Raw genomic sequence first — 20,447 nt, forward strand, 5'->3', positions numbered from 1 at the left:
AAAGAAGAGAGCTAGAGGGAGATAGCAGCTTTGTTTCTTGGGAAGGTCATCGTTATCCAGGACAAATCATAATTAATGGATATGCTCTCATTTTCTAAAAAGCCAAACATAATTGGATTTCTGCTGCATTTGTGTGAGGAGGGAGGAGGGAGGGCATACCCAACAGCCTCCTCTGTTTTGCTCTCCAGGAAAGGGAGAAGTAATGGAGAAGCCACACATTCTTCAAGGAGAAGAGGTGGCAGATAGCAATGGCTACTAGCCTGGCTGAGGAGAGCTGGTCTCGTGGTAGTGAACATGAATTGCCCCCCTTGCTGAGCAGGCTCCTCCCTGGTTTGCATTTGGATGGGAGACTCCACATGAGTGCTGTCTGCAGTAAGGTGCTGGTGCTCCTCTTAGAGGACGGGGCCACAGCCCAGTGGCAAAACATCTGCTTTGCATGCATAAGGTTCTCCAAGGCCTGCAACTTTGGAGAAGCTGCTGCCAGTCAGTGCAGACAATCCTGAGTTAGATGCACCACGGATAGACTCAGTAGAAGGCAGCTTCCCGTGTTCCTAGGGCTGGTTTTAAATAGGAAGAGGCAAATTCATGGAGGAGAATAGACCAATCAATGGCTGTTGGTTATAACTGCAGCTAAGTGAAGCCTCCCTGCCCAGGGGCAGTGTACCTTACTGACAGATGCCCCGGAATTGGGATAAATGTGCAGAGGAAGCCCTGGCTCTCATGCCCTGCATGTGAGTGTTCAGAGGCCTCTGTGGGGAAAGCAATGCTAAATTGATGGGCCTTCCTCCAACCTGGCGAGGCAGTTCTTAAGTTCTGTTCTTATTAAGTATAGATTCAGAAATGCTGGGAGGAATCACATGTCAATTTGTTTCAAGCATGGGCGGGGGCGGGGGGAGCGCGGAATCACTTTGCTATATACAGCAAATCCTAGGAGAGGCTTCCAAATGCCAGAGATAATGATATGTTCAGTCCGAAGAATCCAATTAATTTAAGGGGGAAAGATATAATTGCATAAGAATCTGTATATGTTCTGGTGAAGCTATTAAGCAACGAAGCCCTTGATCCTACGGATATAGCCCTTAACAAGATTCTTCTGACCTCTCTGGACTGCAGACTATTAAAAACAGATCACATGAGTGTCAGGGTAAAAAATATATCACATAAAATAGGAAGCCACCCCCTTTTTGTAACTATCTGGTCCAGGTAGCTCTTCCGTCTTGCTGAAGCTTTTTAATGTCGCTGGATCTAAAAGCGTGTGGCCTCCATTTTAATTTTTCTGCTCTCTTGTCTTCTGGAGACAAATTTTCATTCTTTGGAAATGTTGGAGCATTAAGCTAATGAATAGCAATGTGGATCGAGGCAATCCAAGATATATATATATATATATGTGTGTGTGTGTGTGTGTATTCATTCATTCCCTGGTGATTTATATAGGGCACAGCCTGACTTTGATCTTTTCGTGGTTTTAATTAACAAGATGCATTCAACAGTCTTGAACTTTCTGGGTATTTCTGTGGCTTTCAGAACCAGAATCACATCCAAAAACTTCATGGAAACAAATTAATTTATCCCCTCTAAAGCTGTAACATATTTGCTGTCAGTAATCCTCCTCTCTATGTTTTAATATTCTTAAAAGTTCCTCAGATATTTCCTGGATTCTCAGATATTCAGAATTTGACATCTTGTGCTATTTAGCATCTGAGCATGTGATAATATTTGATGATTGGCATGTAACAGTATTTAGTATTGGGCTGTAATGGGTACACCTAGGTAATTTTGGAGCCTGGACCTAGAGACCTTTGGAGGCCCCCCACTAACCCCAACCTTGCAAATTAAGCATCCTCATGCTTGGCCAGGTGACCACACCACCCGGGACAGATGAAAGAGGATTTGGGGGCCCCCAGGGGTTGTGGAGGCCCTGAACTTTGGCCCCGAAGTCCAGGGGTAAGAGCACATCTGAATGGGGCTCTTGCTTGTTGCCACGTATTGTTTCTATTTCATAGCCAATGCCTGTCAAAACAATCAGGTGATACTTCAATTCCCTCTAAATCTCAAATGTGGAGGCCAAGATTTCACCTTTAAAAATTTCAAATTTTTTTACTGAAAAGGTCATCTTCAAAATTTGGATGGTGGAATTGCATGGATTTTTGCATGTTCTGCAAATAGACCTTTGATTTCCACCCCCTCCCCATTATGGAGGAGAACAGAGCCATTGTGCTAATTCTGGACACAGCAAGAGATAATCTGTAAAGCTGCACTGCAAATTCACCCATCACATCTGCTAGCCAACTGACACATTTCACTAGCCTTTCTGCCCTTGCACTAACCATTTGTAGTACAAGGGGAACCCGAAGGGAAGGAAAAGAGATCTTTCTCATTTCTGATCAAAAATGCTCCCCTGCCTAGTTACAATTCAGAGACGCTCCAGGCCACTAGTAGACGAAAGGCCATTAGGTATCCTCCTACACCCCCCCGCCAAATCTACATCTCACTTTATAATCCCAAAAGTAACCGATGCAGCTAATAATAGTACAACATCAATGCCAGGAAACCCACAACCAAATAAAAAGAACAACCCAGTAGCCAGGGGTGTAGTTAGGGGAGAGGGGGCCTGTGTTCACCCCCCCCCCCGGCAGCCCCTCGGAGTAAGGGAAATTATTTATTTATTTATTTATCTATCTATTTATCTATTTATTTATACATGCCCTGCCCCTCCAGTACACTACTGCTTGGGGCAGCTCGCAACAATAAAATAGATACAAAAATACAATAAAAGCAATAAAATAACCAAAAGAAGGTTAAGAAAATAATGAAGAAAATAGGTTGGAGTGGAGCTGGGGGGGCCCTCAGGAGCTGGGGGGTGTGTGGCCTGGGTTCTTTGAACCCATCTGCTCAATGACAGCTACGCCCCTGCCATCTGGTGGGCCACTGTGTGAAACGGGATGCGGGACTTGATGGGCCTTCTTGGGCCTGATCCAGCAGGGCATGTTCTAATGCCTCCCACCCGTGCAAAAAGGCTCAAATGTTGCTACAAAACGCCTCAAGACCTTCCATTCAAGCTCATGTTATGGACCTTGAAATGGCAAATTCAAAACCAAATCTGTACAGATAGAACTAGGTCTGGCTCTCTTTGCCTTCCCATCCAAGAGGCTCTGGACCACCACCCTCCACCTCCCCACAGTGCTGTTGGTCTCCTAGGACATCCGGTTACCTTTTCTAATAGCTGCCGCAGTTGCTTCGTCCGGGCGTCGCGTGAACACATGGTCTGTTGGGGCGCCACCACTGTGCATATACACCGCCCTTCGCTGTCCTGAGCAGAACTGTACACCTGCCAACTTTCCTCTGGGTTGGTAGGCAGCACCTGCACAGGAGAGAGGAAGGGTGAGACTCTTGTGGGGGGGGGGAGACTCAGTTGGCGATTGAGGCTCAGAGGAGGTGAATGAGGAAACAGAATTGCTTTGAGAAGCGAGAGAGCCTCAGGGGAAAGGAGAACTGGGAAGATGGAGAAAGTTGGAGGACGCCTGCTATGCAAAGAGGGATACCCATAATCATCATCCAGAGCAGTCTTATGCTAAAAAGAGGGCTTCGCACACAGTAATCCTTACAAGAGTTCTATAAAATAGGCCAGCATGATTATCGCTCTATTGCAGATGTGGGGCTGCAGGGGGAGACAGGGGAGGCTGAAGGAGGGCTGATGGCTGGAGGCCACCTGCTGAATGCCTGGCCAAAATGGGAACCCGGCCAGGGACTCCCTACTTCCCAGGACAGCCTCCCAGCCGCTCCGCTGTCCCGCCCGATGATCAACCCAGCCCGTCTCCATCTTTGTTCTGGAGCCAGACCCACCCAGCCTTCCTTCGCGGGCAAAGGGTCAACTGACAGCTATTAGCCACGATAACAGAACAGAACTCCCCGGACGTGAGTTTGGGGTGGTATAGAAATATGTTAAAACACAATAAAATCAATGTACAGGAGGTGCCTTTGTCCAAATGCCAGAAGGTGGGGACAATAAGCAAGGGAAGGGCATCTCTTCGGGGCCTTGCTTGTGAGCTTCCCAGAGGCTGGTAAAGAAAGAAAGAGGGAGGGAGGGAAAGGAGCAAAGCTGCTGGACTTAGATGCACTTTGGTCTGATCCAGCAGAAGCAGTGCTTCTGTAACCCCAGCCTGTATAAAGCTTTCCCGGACCCCAAGTGGGAAGGGCATATTTTCTCCTTGATATCCAGAGCAGAAGCTCTCTGTGTTGGGATAACCATCTCAAAGGGAAAGCGTCGGAACTGTCCAAGGTGCTGAAAGAGCGAGGCGAGCCCGCAAGGTGAACCCACTGAGCCCTCGCCGTCCCGTCCCCCCCACCTCGCTCTCCCCACACCTGACCGCTTCTGGAAGACTGTTTCCCTTTCCACCCTCTATGAAATCCCGAAGTGCTGAGGCGAGAGACAGCCGGAGGGATGTCAGGCCGGATTGCAGCCATTAATGACGGATGCAGCCTTGCAGGCGTCACCTGCCTCCCTTGCTGGTCTCTGTAATGCTGGCATGGAAAGGAGGAGCCAGAGACATTGCCTGCCCTGCACCATCCTGAGACCCTGCAGGAGCTCAGGTGGTGCTTTTTGTTTCCCTTTCCTCAAGCCACAGTTCTGTGAAAGGCAGGGTTTAATCACCACCCCCCCCCCCCCGGACTGTCTTTGCTGTGAGGGGCCTGTTCTCATAGCAGCTGATTGAGTAGCTGCTTGTCATGAGCACTGTCCGAAATAATAAGCAATAACCTTGCAAGACACTGGCAAATGGCAAACTGCAAAACACGTCCTTGCCCACCAGATGGGTAAACAGATCCTTAAAAGCAGCCTGGCTAACAATGGATCCCATTACAGCAGCATCATAACCCTGGAAAATGACCAAGTTCACTCAGATGGAACTAAATGCTGTACAGGCCGATCCGCCACTAACAGCCAGAGTTTTAAAACCAATATTCGGAGAAACGGAAGAGCCCCCCCCGCCCTCTTTCACACAGCCCCCCCTCCAAGAATTACAGCCGCCCTTGCTTTAAAAACAGGCAAGGAAACACCTTTGCACATTTATTTATTTGATTTCTATACCGCCCTTCCAAAAATGGCTCAGGGCGGTTTACACAGAGAAATAACAAACAAATAAGATGGCTCCCTGTCCCCAAAGGGCTCACAATCTAAAAAGAAACACAAGACAGACCCCAGCAACAGTCACTGGTCTGCAAGTACTGTGCTGGGTGTGTGTGTGTGGAGAGGGCATTCTCCAAATGCTTCAAAGCTGCCGTGCTCCAAAGAACAGTCCCAGGGCCTATTTTTACTAACTTCATAAATAATTTAGCACTTTAAAAGCATCTTTATGGCCAGTCTGTTCTCTGCACAGCTGGACTGTAGAGAAACAGAAGTACAAACCCATGTGATGCCTCCCTATGGAATCTGTACTGAGTTGGTGGGGCAGCGCGGGGGGGGGGGGGGGAGGTTGGAGTTCAGAGACGTCATACATGAAGAAGGCTGCAGGTTTTGCCGCCTCTGTATCTCCCGTTACAGAATCTCCGCTGGAAGGTCTGGGAAGGAGCTCTGCCTGTCTGAGGCTTTGGAGGAGAGCTGGCCTTGTGGTTGCAGGCAATGGCATGAATTGTCCCTTTTGCTAAGCAGGGTCTCTCCTGGTTTGCATTTGATTGGGAGACTACATATGTGAGAACTGTAAGATATTCCCCTTAAAGGATGAGGCCACTCTGGGAAGAGCAGAAGGTTCCAAGCTCCCTCCCTGGCAACGTCTCCAACATAGGACTGAGAGAGACTCCTGCCTGCAACCTTGGAGAAGGCACTGCCGGCCTGTGTAGACAATGCTGAGCTAGATGGACCAAGGGTCTGACTCAGTAGAAGGCAGCTTCCTATGTTCCTATGGAGAGCTGCTGCCAGTCAGAGAAGACCTTATGGGCCTGGCACACTGGGCTGCCAGTCAGAGCAGGAAGCCCAATGCAACTTCATGTGTTGATCGTGAGTTTCACAGAGAGGTGGCCCCTCAGAATAGCAATGGGCTAGTGGACTTTCCTCTTCCAAAGACCCCAAGCTCTTACTTCCAGTGTCCTGGGAGGGGAGGGGCACCCCTTGGTGATGGAGCATGTGTTTTGCTTGCAGGCCACAAGATCAACTCCCAGGTTCAGTCATTGACATCTTTGACAAAAACAGCCAGAACACTGTGGCCAATCCATTGATTCTCTCTGCTGAAACAAACACTAAAACTCAAGCTAAGGTAACTCAAACTACTGTCAAGGGAAGTGGAGTTCTGCAACTGGCATGTGGTTGTTACTATTACCACATTTATGCATCTGCATAATCTACTCTGCTTCTGTCAGTTACTGAAGAACATCAGCAGCTGCCATATACTGAGTCAGACCCTTGGTCCATCCAACTCAGTATTTTCTACACAGACTGGCAGCGGCTTCTCCAAGGTTGCAGGCAAGAGTCTTTTCCAGCCCTATTGTGGAGATGCTGCCAGGGAGGGAACTTGGGACCTTCTGCATGCAAGCAAGCTGGTGCTCTTCCCAGAGCAGCCCCATCCTCTCAGGGGAATCTCTTGCAGTGCTCACATGTGTAGTCTCCCATTCAAATGCAAACCAGGGTGGACCCTGCTTAGCAAAGGGGACAAGTCCTGCTTGCTCCCACCAGACCAGCTACAGCTAAACAGGGTGCTAAAGCTTGCATCCTCCCCGGCCCTCACAGCTGACCACTACAACCATATTCCCCAGGGATTATCTGATCCCTGAGATTTCATACACAGGCAGAAAGACTCCTGCAGCCGTGAAGTCATGAGCAAGTCCCTTTCTCGCAGCCTTGCCTACCTCACAGGGCTGCTGTTGGAATGAAATTGGGTAAACCTGTCAGGGAGATCACAAAACAATTTATTCAAAGCTCTAAGGAAAGTACAATATAAACCCCAGGTAGTAGTTAGTATAAAGTCTGGACAATTCGCTCGACTTCGTAAAACCAGGATTTCTGTTCCCTTCTCTGCCCCCACCCCAAGCTGCTCCATAATACTTAAGTCTTGTTGGAAAACTTCAGCTACAGCCCTGTCGTGGTGTGACATGCAAACTGATGTTTCTAAACCTGGCCACTGTGTGAGTTGCGTTCACATATGGGATCTCAGTTCAGTTTTTAACGTCTGTCTATCAGCACTGCAGTTCAGAAGAGACCCCCCCACACACACACTTCTTAAGAAGAGCAGTTTAATAGTGGCACCAATTTCCTAGGGTGGGGGCACTCTTCTTTCCAGGAGATCTTCAGCAGCCTGCTGTTGGCAGTATGCTAGCTCTGAAATTCTCATGCTGCACAGGAGGTGGACTAGATGGCCTTCGAGACCCCCCTCTGAAATTCTACGGTCCTAGGATTCTGTATCTAACAATAAAGTGCAGCTTTCTGAAAGGCCAAGGACACATGGAAAGGTGTTCTCAGGAGCTGCTTCTCAGCTGCGGAGCTCCTTCCGTGGGGTACAGCAGGCCTTGAGAGCGAGCCATTTCCAGGGCTAAGGAACCCAACCAAACGCTTGGGTCGGGTTCAAACAGAGTTATTGGTCAGGGGCACGCAAACATTGGCCCTCTGGGTGCAGCTCTGTTGCGTTTGTTCATGCTGCCGGTCTCCATCTTTTAAAACAAACAGGACATCTAATGCAACCCCCTGCATTAGACTTGGGAGAGGCTAGGCGACACATCTTTTAGATCTGTCTCCCAGAGCCCTTGATGATCCCATCCCAAAGACAGGTGGCACCCCAAAGGGTCCCGGCGACATGGGAACAACGGTCTCGAGGCAGTAGTCAGCTTCTGAACTACACAAATCCCTTCTTCACACAGGAAGGAGCAAATCAAAAATGGCCTTTTCATCCGACCATCACAGCTGCTCTGATAAAGCGTCCTTCTCGCCAGTGGCAGTTCTGAGGCACTTTGCCAGAGAGGGCCATCGGAAACGGGTGCACAGCTGGACGGAGGCCAGCACGGACACTGGCGGTGATGTGAGCGGCCCACACGGGGCACTGCCGGCCACCCACCCACTGCATGTCTGTCTAGGGCTGACCTAGATGCCCTCCTGCCTTTGCTGCCATCTGGCAACGCCCCCCCCCCCCCCAGTAGTGCCACAGCTGGTGTCTCCACAAACAGCTGGTGTCTCCAAGCCATCCCACGTGCCAACACTGAAATGAAGATGTCCCCCCCCCACAGGGTACTAAAACTACGGGGTTTGGGGTTGTGTGTGTGTGTGTCTGTGTGGACGAGGATGAGATTTAGGAAACAAGGTCACCTGTGCAGTATGGACCTGTCCAAGATTACTCAGAGCCAAGTCCTATGATTCCAACGGGACTTCTTCCCTAGTAAACATGCATGGGATTTCCGGCAGTCCCAGATTCCTCTCGTTCTCCTGCAACCGCTTAGAATAACAGGATCATAGAACTGAAGAAGATATCGGAAGGGATCCTTGTAGGCTATCTAGTCCAACCCTCCTCCTCTGTGCAGGAAACGGCTCCTACGCCCCTTACAGATGGCTGCCCAGCCTCTGAAAACCTCCCACTAAGGAGAGTTCATCCCTGCAAGTGTCAGACTGTTCCAGTTTATTGCAACCGGGGACGATGGGAGTTGTAGTACAAGAACAGCTGCAAAGCCTCAGCTTCAGAACGTCCTTCCCGCTGGCCCAGGGCTGGTTCACACAAGCATGTTGATCCCCTGCTGAACAGCTGCAGCAGTTGCAGGTGCAGGAGCCCTCACAGACCCCAACCCCAACCAAGAGAGTCTTCCTCGCACCCCCTCCCAACTCAATTCACACTTTCGGCAGTGAGTCATCAAGCGCGTGACGAGAAGCCCAGCGGCAGCCGTGCGTGTGTGAACCAGCCCTCGGGCAGGCAACCGATAGGTTGTTCCCCGCAAGGAGAGCTCAGCCTTGCAATGGGCAGGAGGAGGAGGAGGCACCCCCAGCTGTGGGGCTGTGTCCCCTTCCTGGGATGCCGCCCCAAGCAAGCACCTTTGGGACGTTCCCATCCCAAGACAAACAGTCCCACCCGCTCCTGGAGGCAAGGAAACCAAAGACGCGCAGCCAGAGGGTGCGCGAGCAGAAAGGCGCTGCGGAGGAGCGACACCTTCTGTCCGGACAAAGAGACCCACACCAGGTCGGACCCCCCGCCTCTCCCCCCCTCCCCAACGCGCCCCCTTTGACTCTGCTCACAGGCCAAGTTCTGCCAGTCCAAGAGTGGTCTTTTCCCCTCTCTGAAAGGTGCTTCTCTTTTGCCAGAGAGGGAGGTCCGAATTCAGGGTACACAGGTGTGTGTGTGTGTGTCTGTCTGTCTGTGAGTGAGTGAGTGAAATTTGGAAGAAATCAATACACACACAATCGCAAGCATCTTGGTTCTGTCCCGAATCAATACCTAGTCATGTCCAAACCCCCAAGCTGCTCTTCTAACACACATCATACTGCTTCTGCAGCCTCTCCACCTCCCTCCAAACAAGGTTTCTTTTCCCTTTCCCTTGTCCGTTCCCTTTCCCTAAAATGTGGCGTCCACAGGTCTAAATACTAATTGCTGTTACAGGAAACACTCACTCTTTTATTCATCGTAACCACGCCAGCTATGATCACTGCTGAGTCCAACCATTCCTGGGGGGCGGGGGGCGGGGTATAATTAGAGGGGGCATTGATGGGAAGATGGAAGGATGGGATAGATAAAATTGGGGTCCCTTCCTGCCCTCCTCCTCCTCCTCCTCCTCTCCAGATTTATCCTCATTTTGCCCCAGATGTCCCTTCTTCAGCTAGGACCTCTGTGCAATAGCCGTCAAAACATACCTCTGGCTTCAGATTCAGGCTTAGAAGGCGCGATACTGCTGCACTCGACGCTTTGCACACACGAAACATTTACAACTGCCTTCGCTTTTTCTTTAGGCACTGAAGGCAAAAACTGACCATGTCAGCACATCAGGCGCACACACACACACACACACACACACACACACACCCTGCAAAATCTCATCAGGTGCTTGGCTTAATTTCTGTGTGATTTACTTCGTTGAGTTTCTGCAACGTTTATGTATGATTATGTATGTATGTCTTATTATGTATTGGTCTATGACCGCAATAAAGTATCTGTTCTGTTCTGTTCTGTACAAACAGCTTTGCGCTTTCCATTTCGAAGGCGCAAATCCACCACACAACGCGGGCGAGATTTGTCCCATCCTATAACCACCTGGGTGTTTGGGATTGGGGGACCAGTGTTGCGTTGCCAACACAGGGTGCTTCCTTGAGCCTCCTAAGCCCCAAAGGGGCGCCCTGAGGCTGATCCCAGCCCTGTTCTGTTCCCGTCCTTGCAATCTAAAATACGGTCTCGGAGAAGGAGAGGAGAGGAGAGGAGGGTGGGTGGAAAAGGTGGGCCGGTGCAGCTCGGTGGATTTGGGGTCCTTCGCAGGTGGGAGTGAGGCTGAAGGGGCTCAGGCACCCCTCCCGCAAGCACTTGAAAGGCAACTCTTGTTAAAAGGCACAAACCCAAAGGAGGCGGAGAGCAGCCACGGCGCGGACAGCTCCCACCTGAAACTCGCCACTCAAGCCTCCATGCCTACCCAGAAGTCAGTCTCTCTGGTTGCAGTGCGGCTTACTCCCAAGGCGCCACGTGCGCAGGACCTTAAGGGCCTTAAGGCGCAAGCCTTTTGCCCGTGTGCTGGGGGAGTCCCCCTGCGTTCAGTGGGGTGTACTCCCAGCGAAGCCCGCACCGGAATGCAGTCTGCTGCATATCGCCCGCGTCTCGACCAGACGAGCCCCCTTCCTCTCCCCTGCGCCCATCCCCCGTCAGCGCGAGGCTGCTCCGGATGCGCCAGGACCGCTGCCCGCCTCCCCGTCCCTTCTCGAGACCTGGCGCCCGGAGGTCGTGGGAACGGCGCCCCAGCAACGAGCGGCGGGCTGGTGGGTGTGGTGGTGCATCGCTCGCACCTGCCCCGGCGGCACTAGCTGCTGCTGCAGAGCGGCGGGCACAGACAGGAGCAGCCCTGCGCTGGGCTTGCCCTCCGCCGGATCACACGGACGGACGTTTGCAGAGGACGCGGCTCCGCGCCGGCCCTCCCCGCTCCAACCCCGACGGTCAAGTCCGCACCGCTCGCAAAAAGGGGCTCGTCACACACACGCGCGCGCGCGCGCGCAGCCGGGGCTGTACGACCTCCAGGGACTCTGCAGGAGCAAAGGGAGCTGAACTCTCCGTTACCCGCCCCAGCCTGGACCTAGAGGTCGGGGCGAGACCAGAGCCGAGCCTGCAGCGCCTCCCCTCTTGGCCACCAGACCCCAAGGCTCCCCACAGGTGGGGGGAGGTCGGCCGGCACGCCTTTGCAGGGAGCCCCCCTCCCCTCGCCGTGCGCACCTCTGCCCCCATGGGCCCCGATCCGAGCACCACACGCCGGGCCCCTCTCCTAGCGCGCAGCAGGGAGCGAGAAGCGGGAGGGAGGAAGCGAGGGATGCTGGGGAAGAAGCGCGCAGTGCGCCCCCCCCGCCCCGCCCAGGTGTCCCCGGCCCGGCCCGGCCCGCCCCCGAGCCCAGGCGGCAGCGGAAGAGACTCACTCCGGTGCTCCTGTCCAGGGTGCCCCCAGAGGCTGCGGTCAGCTTGGTGGTGTTGAGCCCCACCAGGGAGGGCAAGGTCTGGGACATCCAGTTGGTGATCATGGCCATGGTGCTGAGGACCACGCCGATCTTCAGCAAAGGCACCGACATGACGCCGCCAGGGGTCTCCTCGCCCCCCGCCTCCGCCTTCGCCTTCTTCTTCGCCGCCTCCTCCCGGGCGCTCCTGCCTCCTTCATTCTGAGCCCGGCTCCATGCTCCTCAGCGGGCGGCGCGGCGCTGCCTTCCAGCCCCCCGGCGCCCCCCGGCGCCCCTGCCACATCCTGCCCGCCCGCCCGCTGCCTCCGGACGGCGCCTGGCCCCTCACGCCCCGCGCGGCGGCGGCGGCTCCCTTCTGGCCCGCGAGCGATGCGCCAGGACGGGCCGGCGGGGCGCGCCTCTGCTCGCAGGAGGCACCCTTGGCCGCCGAGCCCGAGGAGCGGCGCGGGAGGGCGGCAGAGGCAGAGGCGCGCCGCCGGCTTCTCCTCGACCGCCCCGGCTTGCCAGCTGCCAGGCGCCCGCGGTCGCCGCCACCATCCCCGTCCAGCCGGTGCGCGCGCGGGAGCTGCCTGGCACGGACTGAGGCAGCGGCGGCGGCGGCGGCGAGGGAGGAGCCGCGCTGCCCGGCCCGGAGGAAGCGCCTGCTGCTGATGTCAGGGCGGGTGGAGCGGCTCCCCCCCCTCCCTCCCTCCCTCCCTCCCCGGCCCGCCGTGCCTTCTTCGGCGCCTCCTCTCTGCTGCCCCCCGGCGGCGGCGGCGGCAGGCTAGCGAAGGAGCCCCGGCCTGGAGAGGCGGGGAGGACGAGAGAGCGGCCGCAAAGGCAGGCGAGCCCGGAGGAGGGAGCAGGGCGGAGAGGCTGGCCAGAGCAGCCCGGCGCGGGCGGGCGGGGGGTGAGCGCAAGGGTCGGCCCCAGGTGTGGTGGCGGCTGCGGCGGCGGGCCAGACGCCAAATGCCCTGCCCGGCCCGGCCAGCCCCTTGGCAAGCAACCCTCGCCACTTCGCTTGGAAGCGGCAAGCGGCAGCAGGGAAGGGGGCCAGCAGCAGCCGCCACTTGTGGGGCGCCTCCCGGCACCGCGGGGCCCCCCGACGTCCCTCCGCCTCGCAAAGCTTGCCAAGCTGCTCAGATCGGTCGGGAAGCGCTGCGGCTGCTGCCGCCCCAATGGCAGCATCGTCGGGGCAACTTCCTTCCCCGCTGGAGAGACGACAGGAATGGGAGACTACACGTGTGAGCACTGCAAGAGCACTGCGAGGGGATGGAGCCGCTCTGGGGAGAGCAGAAGGTTCCCAGTTCCCTGCCTGGCAGCAGCGTCTCCAAGATCGGGCTGGGAGAGATTCCTGCCTGCAACCTGGGAGAAGCCGCTGCCAGTCTGTGAAGACAATACTGAGCTAGCTAGACCAAGGGTCGGACTCAGTATAACAACAACAACCGATATTTATATACCACTTTTCAACAAAAGTTCCCAAAAGCAGTTTTTACAAAGAGAAACAGAAATCAATAAAGATGGGCCCCTGTCCCTGAAGGGCTCACAATCTAAAAAAGAAACGGAAGACAGACACCAGTGGCAGCCACTGAAGGGATGCCGTGCTGGGGGTGGAATATAAGCCAGCTTCCAAGTTTTCCTGTGTAGCCACTGCTGAAGGCAACCACGTCCCCTTGCCTCGCAAAAGGGCCACCCCGGATAGAATCCAGGACAGAGCCAACGTAGCCCCCACCCACCCAGGGACAAGACCTCCCCCTTCCTTCAGACTTTGTGCCTGAAATGTGAGCCACAAGCACAGGGCATGCATCCAACCACAGACGGCGCCACGTCAGAAAGCAGGCAAGGTGCCTTTTTGTGCCACCCACGGGCTGCTTCAGGCCTGCAGAGCCATCGCAGGATTCCACAGAATCACGCAGTTGGATCCCACTGGAATCCAACAGCGTTGGAAGGGATCCTGGAGGTCATCCAGCCCAACCCAGGAAACTGTGATAGCATCCCTGATGGATCTCCAGTCAAGGGGAGCCCACCACAGGACCAAGGAGGCTGCTTCACTGTCCAGCAGGCTTACAGTCAGGAACCTCCCACCCCACATCTAGCTTCCTTGTCATTTCAGCCCATTGGTGCTAGTCCTCAGGAACAACAGAGAACAAAGCCCCACCCCCTCTTCTGTGTGCCAGCCCTCCAGATTTCTCCTGGTCCACCTGCCTGGCAGCCCTTAACTCCCAGCTTGCCTCTGCTTATGGCTTCCCCAAAGTCTCTCCCCCTTCTTTTCCTTCCTCAAAACCGCCCACTTTGCTGCAGAAATGGAAGGACAAGGAAATGCCCTCAAAAGAAGATTGGCTGATAAAAATTTTGGAATATGCTGAGATGGCAAAACTCACAGTACTGATAAGGGATGGAAACTTGGAATGTTTTAAGGAAGATTGGAAACCATTCTTACTATACTTAAAGAACTATTGTACTGTTATCGATTTTTCAGCAGAGTTTGAAATTTAGTAATAATAGCAAGTTGGGTAGAGTAAAATCGAGTTTGTAATGTGTAGGATATATGCTTTGAATTATTATAGCAATGGTTGATTTGTATAGTTAATGAATTGCACAGATTGGTGAGCGGGAAGTCAATATTTACTTAATTAGATGTAACGGGATTGTTAAGGTATTGTAAAAACCAATACAAATTTAAAAAGCAAAAAAAAACAAATAAACAAAAAAAAAACACCTCCCACTTTGCAGCAATTACATTTTTACCCCTCCCTTTTTTTCTTATGCGGCCCAGGTCAGCATCATATTGTCCTGCACAACAACCCTGTGAGGTAGGCTTGGCAGAGAGAGCGAGGCTGATCCAAAGTCACCCAGTGAACTTTATGGATAAACAGGGATTTGAACCTTGTCTCCCAAGTCCTAGTCTGGTACGCTAACCACTATACCATGCTGACTCTTTCACAAAGTCTGCTATGGCTTCACCCCACAATCCTCTCCTCCAGCTGCAAGGACCTCCTGAAGGACATTGTGAGCACCTTTGCACATATTAATCCATGTCTACTCTTGCCTCGTCCCCACCTTCTTTTATCTCTTTCTCTGGCTGAACCTCAGATTGTAAACTCCTTGAGGGCAGAGACCGATCCTTTTTGCTTATGTTATCCTGTGGAACACCACCTACATTGAAAGTGCTGTGTCATGAATATTCACCAGAGGTGCACCTAGGTATTTTTGGAGCCTGAACCTATAGGCCTTTGGAGCCCCCTCCCCCCACCACCACCCTGGCAACTGCAAGTTAAGCAACACACACACACACACACACACACACACACACACACACACACACACACAGTATTTTCAACATGTGGGTTCTTGAGGGCACAAACAGCAACTGATCTCACAAGAAAGTAAGAATATAAAACAGGTATATGTATGCAAAGCCACCTAATGGCTCAGTGGGGAAGTAACTTGCTTAGGGAGCAAGAGGTTGCTGGTTCGAATCCCCGCTGGTATGTTTCCCAGAGGGAAACACTTATATGGCAGCTTCTTCTGTTCCTATGAAACTGCCATATACTGAGTCAGACCCTTGGTCCATCTAGCTCAGTGTTGTCTACACAGACTGGGAGCGGCTTCTCCAAGGGTGCAGGCAGGAATTTCTCTCTGCCCTATCTTGGAGACGCTGCCAGGGAGGGCACTGGGAACCTAGGTGCTCTTCCGAGAGTGGCCCCATCCCCTGAGGGGAATATCTTGCAGTGCTCACACATCAAGTCTCCCATTCAAATGCAAACCAGGGCAGACCCTGCTTAGCAAAGAGGACAACTCATGCTTGCTACCTCCAGACCAGCTGTTGGGTGTTCCACAAATTTCCCCCCCAACTCCTACCTTTGATAATCCTGGTACATATCCAGGGAGCGTGAACACAAGAGGGAGGGGGCTGCCACTCACTGTCAGAGCACCCGCTTTGTATGCAGAAGGTTCCCAGCTCCCTCTCTGGCAGCATCTCCAGGTAGGGCTGGGAGAGACCCCTGAGCCTGAAACCCTGGAGAAGCCGCTGCCGGTCAGAGCAGACTCTACTGACTAAGATGGAGCAGTGCTCTGACTTAGAAGGCAAGTTTTGATGTGCCTAAGCCGAGGTGTGTGTGTGTGGGGGACAGGAACACATGGGCAGATCCTGCCCCCTGAGCTGATCTGCAGCCCCCCCTTCATATGCAGTGGGGTGGGGGGCTGCTTGGCAAAGGGGACAAGTCCAGTCATGCTTGCTGCCACCAGACCAGCTCTCCTCCAAACACATCCAAACACCTGTTCACCTCCCCAAATATGAACCAAAGAGAATGCTTCTCCTTTCTCTACAGAGGGTTGCAACGGTTCTCCGCTGCCTGCTCCCATGAAACCAGCTTTTCAGATGACCTTTGTGGGCACACCATAGCTGGCTCCCTTCAGACAAAGAGCTGCTGCAGAGCTGCAATCTGCCGCCGTGTCTGGCAATGGTGTTCCTAGAGAGGGTGAGCAATTGCTAGGCTCTGGTGCCACCTTCTAGTCGAGGCTGGCGTTGCAGGAGGCTTTGGACAGAGCACAGATGCAAGGAGGCAATGTGGGGCGTGGAGGCACATTTGTACCCCCAGATTCTCCTCCCTGAATTAGGCAGAGTCGGCCCGGGAACTCCCAGTTCAAATCTTGCCTTTGCTGGGAACTCTCTAGGTGGCCCTGGGCACCTCACATCACCCTCCCTGCAGCAGCAGCAGCAGCAGCAGCCCATTTGGAATACGAGGAGAATCAGGCTGGTCTACTTTGCACAGTTCTCGTAGGCATTACAACAAGACAGTGTAAGTGGCTCTTTAAATACTCTGTATGAGGGAAGGACCGTAGATCAATGGAAGAGCATCTGCTTTGCATGCAGAAGATCTCAGCGTCAGTCCCTGGCAGCATCTTCTCCAGGCAGGTCTGGGAAAGACCCCTGAGCCTGAAACCTTGGAGAAGCTGCTGCCAGTCTGGGTAGACAACACTGAGCTAGATGGACCAAGGGTCTGACTCAGTATAAGTGGCCTCCGATGTTAACCTCTCTGTTAGATAACTGACAATATTTGATTGCAATATTTGGAAGTCTACATTTGACCCTGTTTGACAGCTGGCATACTGCTAACTGACAAGTACTAATATTTAGTCTGTGCAAGATGAAATCCATCATGGAGAGGAGAGGATTCCTGCCCACCCCTCCCATTCCATCTCTTTTTATTTCTGACTTACTCTACTATAGCTCACCTCTTAAATTAGAAATTTCTCCTAGGAGAAATTCTAAGCTTAATTTTGGAAATGAAGCATGCCCAGTTGGCCCCTGCTTCCAGTTCCTGAGGTCCATTTCTATATCTCCCCTCCCTCCATGTTAGGAACATAGGGACATAGGAAACTGCCATATACTGAGTCAGACCATTGGTTATCTAGCTCAGTATTGTCTTCACAGACTGGCAGCGGCTTCTCCCAGGTTGCAGGCAGGAATCTCTTTCAGCCCTATCTTGGAGAAGCCAGGGAGGGAGGGAACTTGAAACCTTCTGCTCTTCCCAGAGCGGCTTCATCCCCTGAGGGGATTATCTTGCAGTTCTCACACATCAAGTCTCCCATTCAGATCCAACCAGGGCAGACCCTGCTTAGCTATGGGGACAAGTCATGCTTGCTACCACAAGACCAGCTCTCCTCTTACCAAAGGGTGTGTGTCCACTGAACCCACACTCCAAGGAAGCCACCTTCATCTGACTGTATGTTGCACTCCTGTGCCCTGGTAACATGCTGCACAAAAAGAATGACCCGAATTATCCATCTATCTTTCTCTATAATCTGTAATTATATATAGATTATAATTATATAGGCTACTTGGGCCTCACTGACCGACTGACAGGCTCACTCCCTCCCTTACTCGCTGACATGAAACTCCCAGAACAAACCACAAAAGATAGAAACATGCCCTTTTCACAGAAAATGTCTGTGAAATTCACATTCGGATCTACCAGGGAAAAACAGAAAGGAAAACAAACATTACTTTCCCAGAATAACTGGGAAAACTCTCCCACTGGAAAGCATGAGGAATGAGACCTCCTAGAGATCTTTCTGGAAAAACTCAAGTCTTTTCAAAAAAGAAAAAGAAAGAAAGAAGCAGCAGCCATTAATATGCTTGCAAACTGCAAACCCTGACTGCCTGGCATTAAACTCCCAGACTAAACCATGAAAGATAGAAATACGCTGTTTTCGCAGGTATGTTCCAGATCTCACCCAGATATGAAAAAAAAATCCATAACACCAGAAAAAAGCATTGATGATGCCCCGGCAAATGTGGGAATATTCTCCCATTGTACAGCATGGGTCATGAGACCTCACAGAGCTAGGAAAAGACTAGTGATATAAGGCATCAATATACTTGCAAACTGTAAGCAGTTGTGTGTGTGTCTGTGCACCCACCTTTCCATAAAACATCCAAATATTTATGTACAGCATAAGTCCTTTAAAAAAAGAATACCATAAAAGCAAATTTTAAGGTTTTAATTCGTGGATGATTTTTAAATCGTTAATTTTTTGGTATATATTTTAACTTGTTTTATGCTATTGTTAACCGCCCAGAGATGAAATTTTGGGAGGTGTACAAAAGTGATAGACAAACAAACAAACAAACAATTCAAATTAATGCAAGTAGTCAGAGAGCAGCAGTAAAAACTCATTCTAACCATTGAAAATCAAACCAGCTAAGAGAGAAAGAGGACTAATCCCCACCACAGCAAGCTCAAGACTTATTTAAAAGAGGGCTTCAGTGCATGGGAGAAAGGCAACAAGGAGGGGGAGGAATGCACCTCTTTCGGCAAGTTTCTCATAGCTCGGGAGCAGCAACCCAAAAGGCCCTGTCCTGCATCCCCAGCCAGATGCATCACAAAAACTAACTGGACATACAAGAGACCTCACCCAAAGCTCTTAGGATATGGGAAAGCACATGTGGGAGGACATGTCTATTTTGATGGTGTCATGTATACAATCACACATCAAGGTGGCATGTTTGATCAGTGCCCATTGGTAAAGTGGAGAAGGGGGAGAGACAGAAATGACCTTCAGATATGAACGCTTCTGCCAATTGTGCATGCAGAGTGCTCTTGAAAACGTTTAGAAATAAAACACATGGAATAATGGAGAATTCTTCATGTGTCAGCTCCATGGCAGGAACAAGATCTGCAGTGAGGAGATCTCAGTGAGGAGGGCTTTTGAGGAACCCTCAAATGCTCAAAGCAGCAGACAGTCTACAGGATTTCTTATCTGATGTCTGCCAAAATCAACACAATCAAGAGATACTATGCAAAAGGTCACCATTCAGCCTGATCCTAGACACGCATGTATACCACACTCAGCAATACAATCCACTGTATGCAACGGATCTTGCAACCCAGAAAGAATGTGTAGGACTGCAGCTTAAACCAGACTTTAGAAAGAAAGAAAGAAAGAAAGAAAGAAAGAAAGGAAGAAAGAAAGGAAGAAAGAAAAAGACCAGTATCATTCCCAGCTGGACACATTGGCCGCCTTCGGACATAACATGGAACTGTGGGTCCAATGGACCAACGGTTCTGCTCCCCCTCTCCCTGCGCTGCCATCCAAATTTGGACATTCAGGAGAGCTCCCTCTCTGAACTCTCACTGCCTGGGCTTCCTTCTTTACTGAAGGACAGCCTCGGCAGCCAATAGCAGCTGGAGTGAGTGAGGGAGGAGCCTCCCTCCCTCAACTCCAGTTGCAAAGCAACCAGACTGCGGTGCCAGATTTCGGATGCAACGCTGGCACTGCGGACCCTCACTACAAACTGAAGATACACATAGCTGTCTGTGGAGGGAGACCGCGGGTCCATTTTTTGCTGAAACTGTTGTTGCCCTGCATTCAGACGTACTGAGAATGAACTTGGAGGTCCCTTCACCTCTGGTTTTGTATAATGTGCGAATGTGGTCACCCTCCTTTTATCAAAGTTATGAGAGCGTTTGTTATAATACCCCTTTCCCCATATACACCTTGATCTGCCCCAAACCCTTTATTACTGCAAGATTTTGCATTTGAAAAGTGTGGAGATCGAAACATTCTCCAAAGATAAGCTTCTGGGTTGAGAGAATTTGGGAATTCTTAAAATGGGACAATTGTTCCTCACAGATGAAAGCATCAATGCATCCCAAATATGAATGCCATTTCCCAGACCATCGGATGCCATTTCTAGATTACATTGATCAGTCTAAGAATACTTATACACGATTTGAAAGACAGAAGGTAATTATTATTTTATAATAATCTAATTAGGGTTTAGTTTAGCTCAAGAAATAACTGTAATTAGTAAAGTAATTTTCCATGCAGTTTATGATTCCATTGTTGAGGATGGGTTGTGAAATCTTCTCCTATATTGTTTGCTACTATTTTCTTGAGGGGTTTTTTGTGTGTGAGTTGCATTAATATGTAAAATATGAAATTTAATGTTTAGAGGGGAAAACATATCTTTCAAGATTCATCCCTTTGCTCAGATCTTCCGGATCGGATCTGTCTCCTCTCCCCTGCCCTTTTCATTGTGCAGATTATAAGCCCCCGAGGAAGAAGTTGCTTTTTCAAGTCACTGCAAAGAATCTACTCTGCATTTAAGCACTGAATAAATAATGAGCAGTGCATATATTAAGATGCGGAGAGACTCACTCACTGACTTGCTGGCTGGCTGACCCTCATTCATGGGAGGATTGAAAACAATTTGGATGCTTCTCAAGGACCTCCAGGCCTGAAATTTGGTACCTCCAGAACATCCAAGTAATCAGAAGGGTCTGAAAACGTGACATTTTTTACACTCCTTCCCCAAAACTCAGACTCACATTGTACTCTTGAACAGTCAAACTGCTCCTGC

At 51.4% G+C, this 20,447-nt stretch overlaps 1 protein-coding gene across 4 annotated transcripts in view; it reads right to left on the reverse strand.

Moving 5' to 3' along the window:
* OLFM1 (olfactomedin 1) overlaps positions 1-20,447 on the reverse strand; it is an 81,921-nt gene that overhangs the window by 30,931 nt on the left and 30,543 nt on the right. For 3 of the 4 annotated variants that reach the window (XM_053282054.1, XM_053282052.1, XM_053282055.1), the window contains exon 2: positions 3,212-3,361. In XM_053282054.1, the coding sequence (XP_053138029.1) occupies positions 3,212-3,262 (51 nt within the window). In that variant the 5' untranslated portion in view covers positions 3,263-3,361. Of the gene's footprint in view, positions 1-3,211; positions 3,362-11,563; positions 12,245-20,447 lie in introns of those variants that run through there. The other variant, XM_053282053.1, reaches the window with a different exon arrangement.

This window comes from Hemicordylus capensis, chromosome 17 (assembly GCF_027244095.1).
Source record: "Hemicordylus capensis ecotype Gifberg chromosome 17, rHemCap1.1.pri, whole genome shotgun sequence".
Lineage (NCBI taxonomy): Eukaryota > Metazoa > Chordata > Lepidosauria > Squamata > Cordylidae > Hemicordylus > Hemicordylus capensis.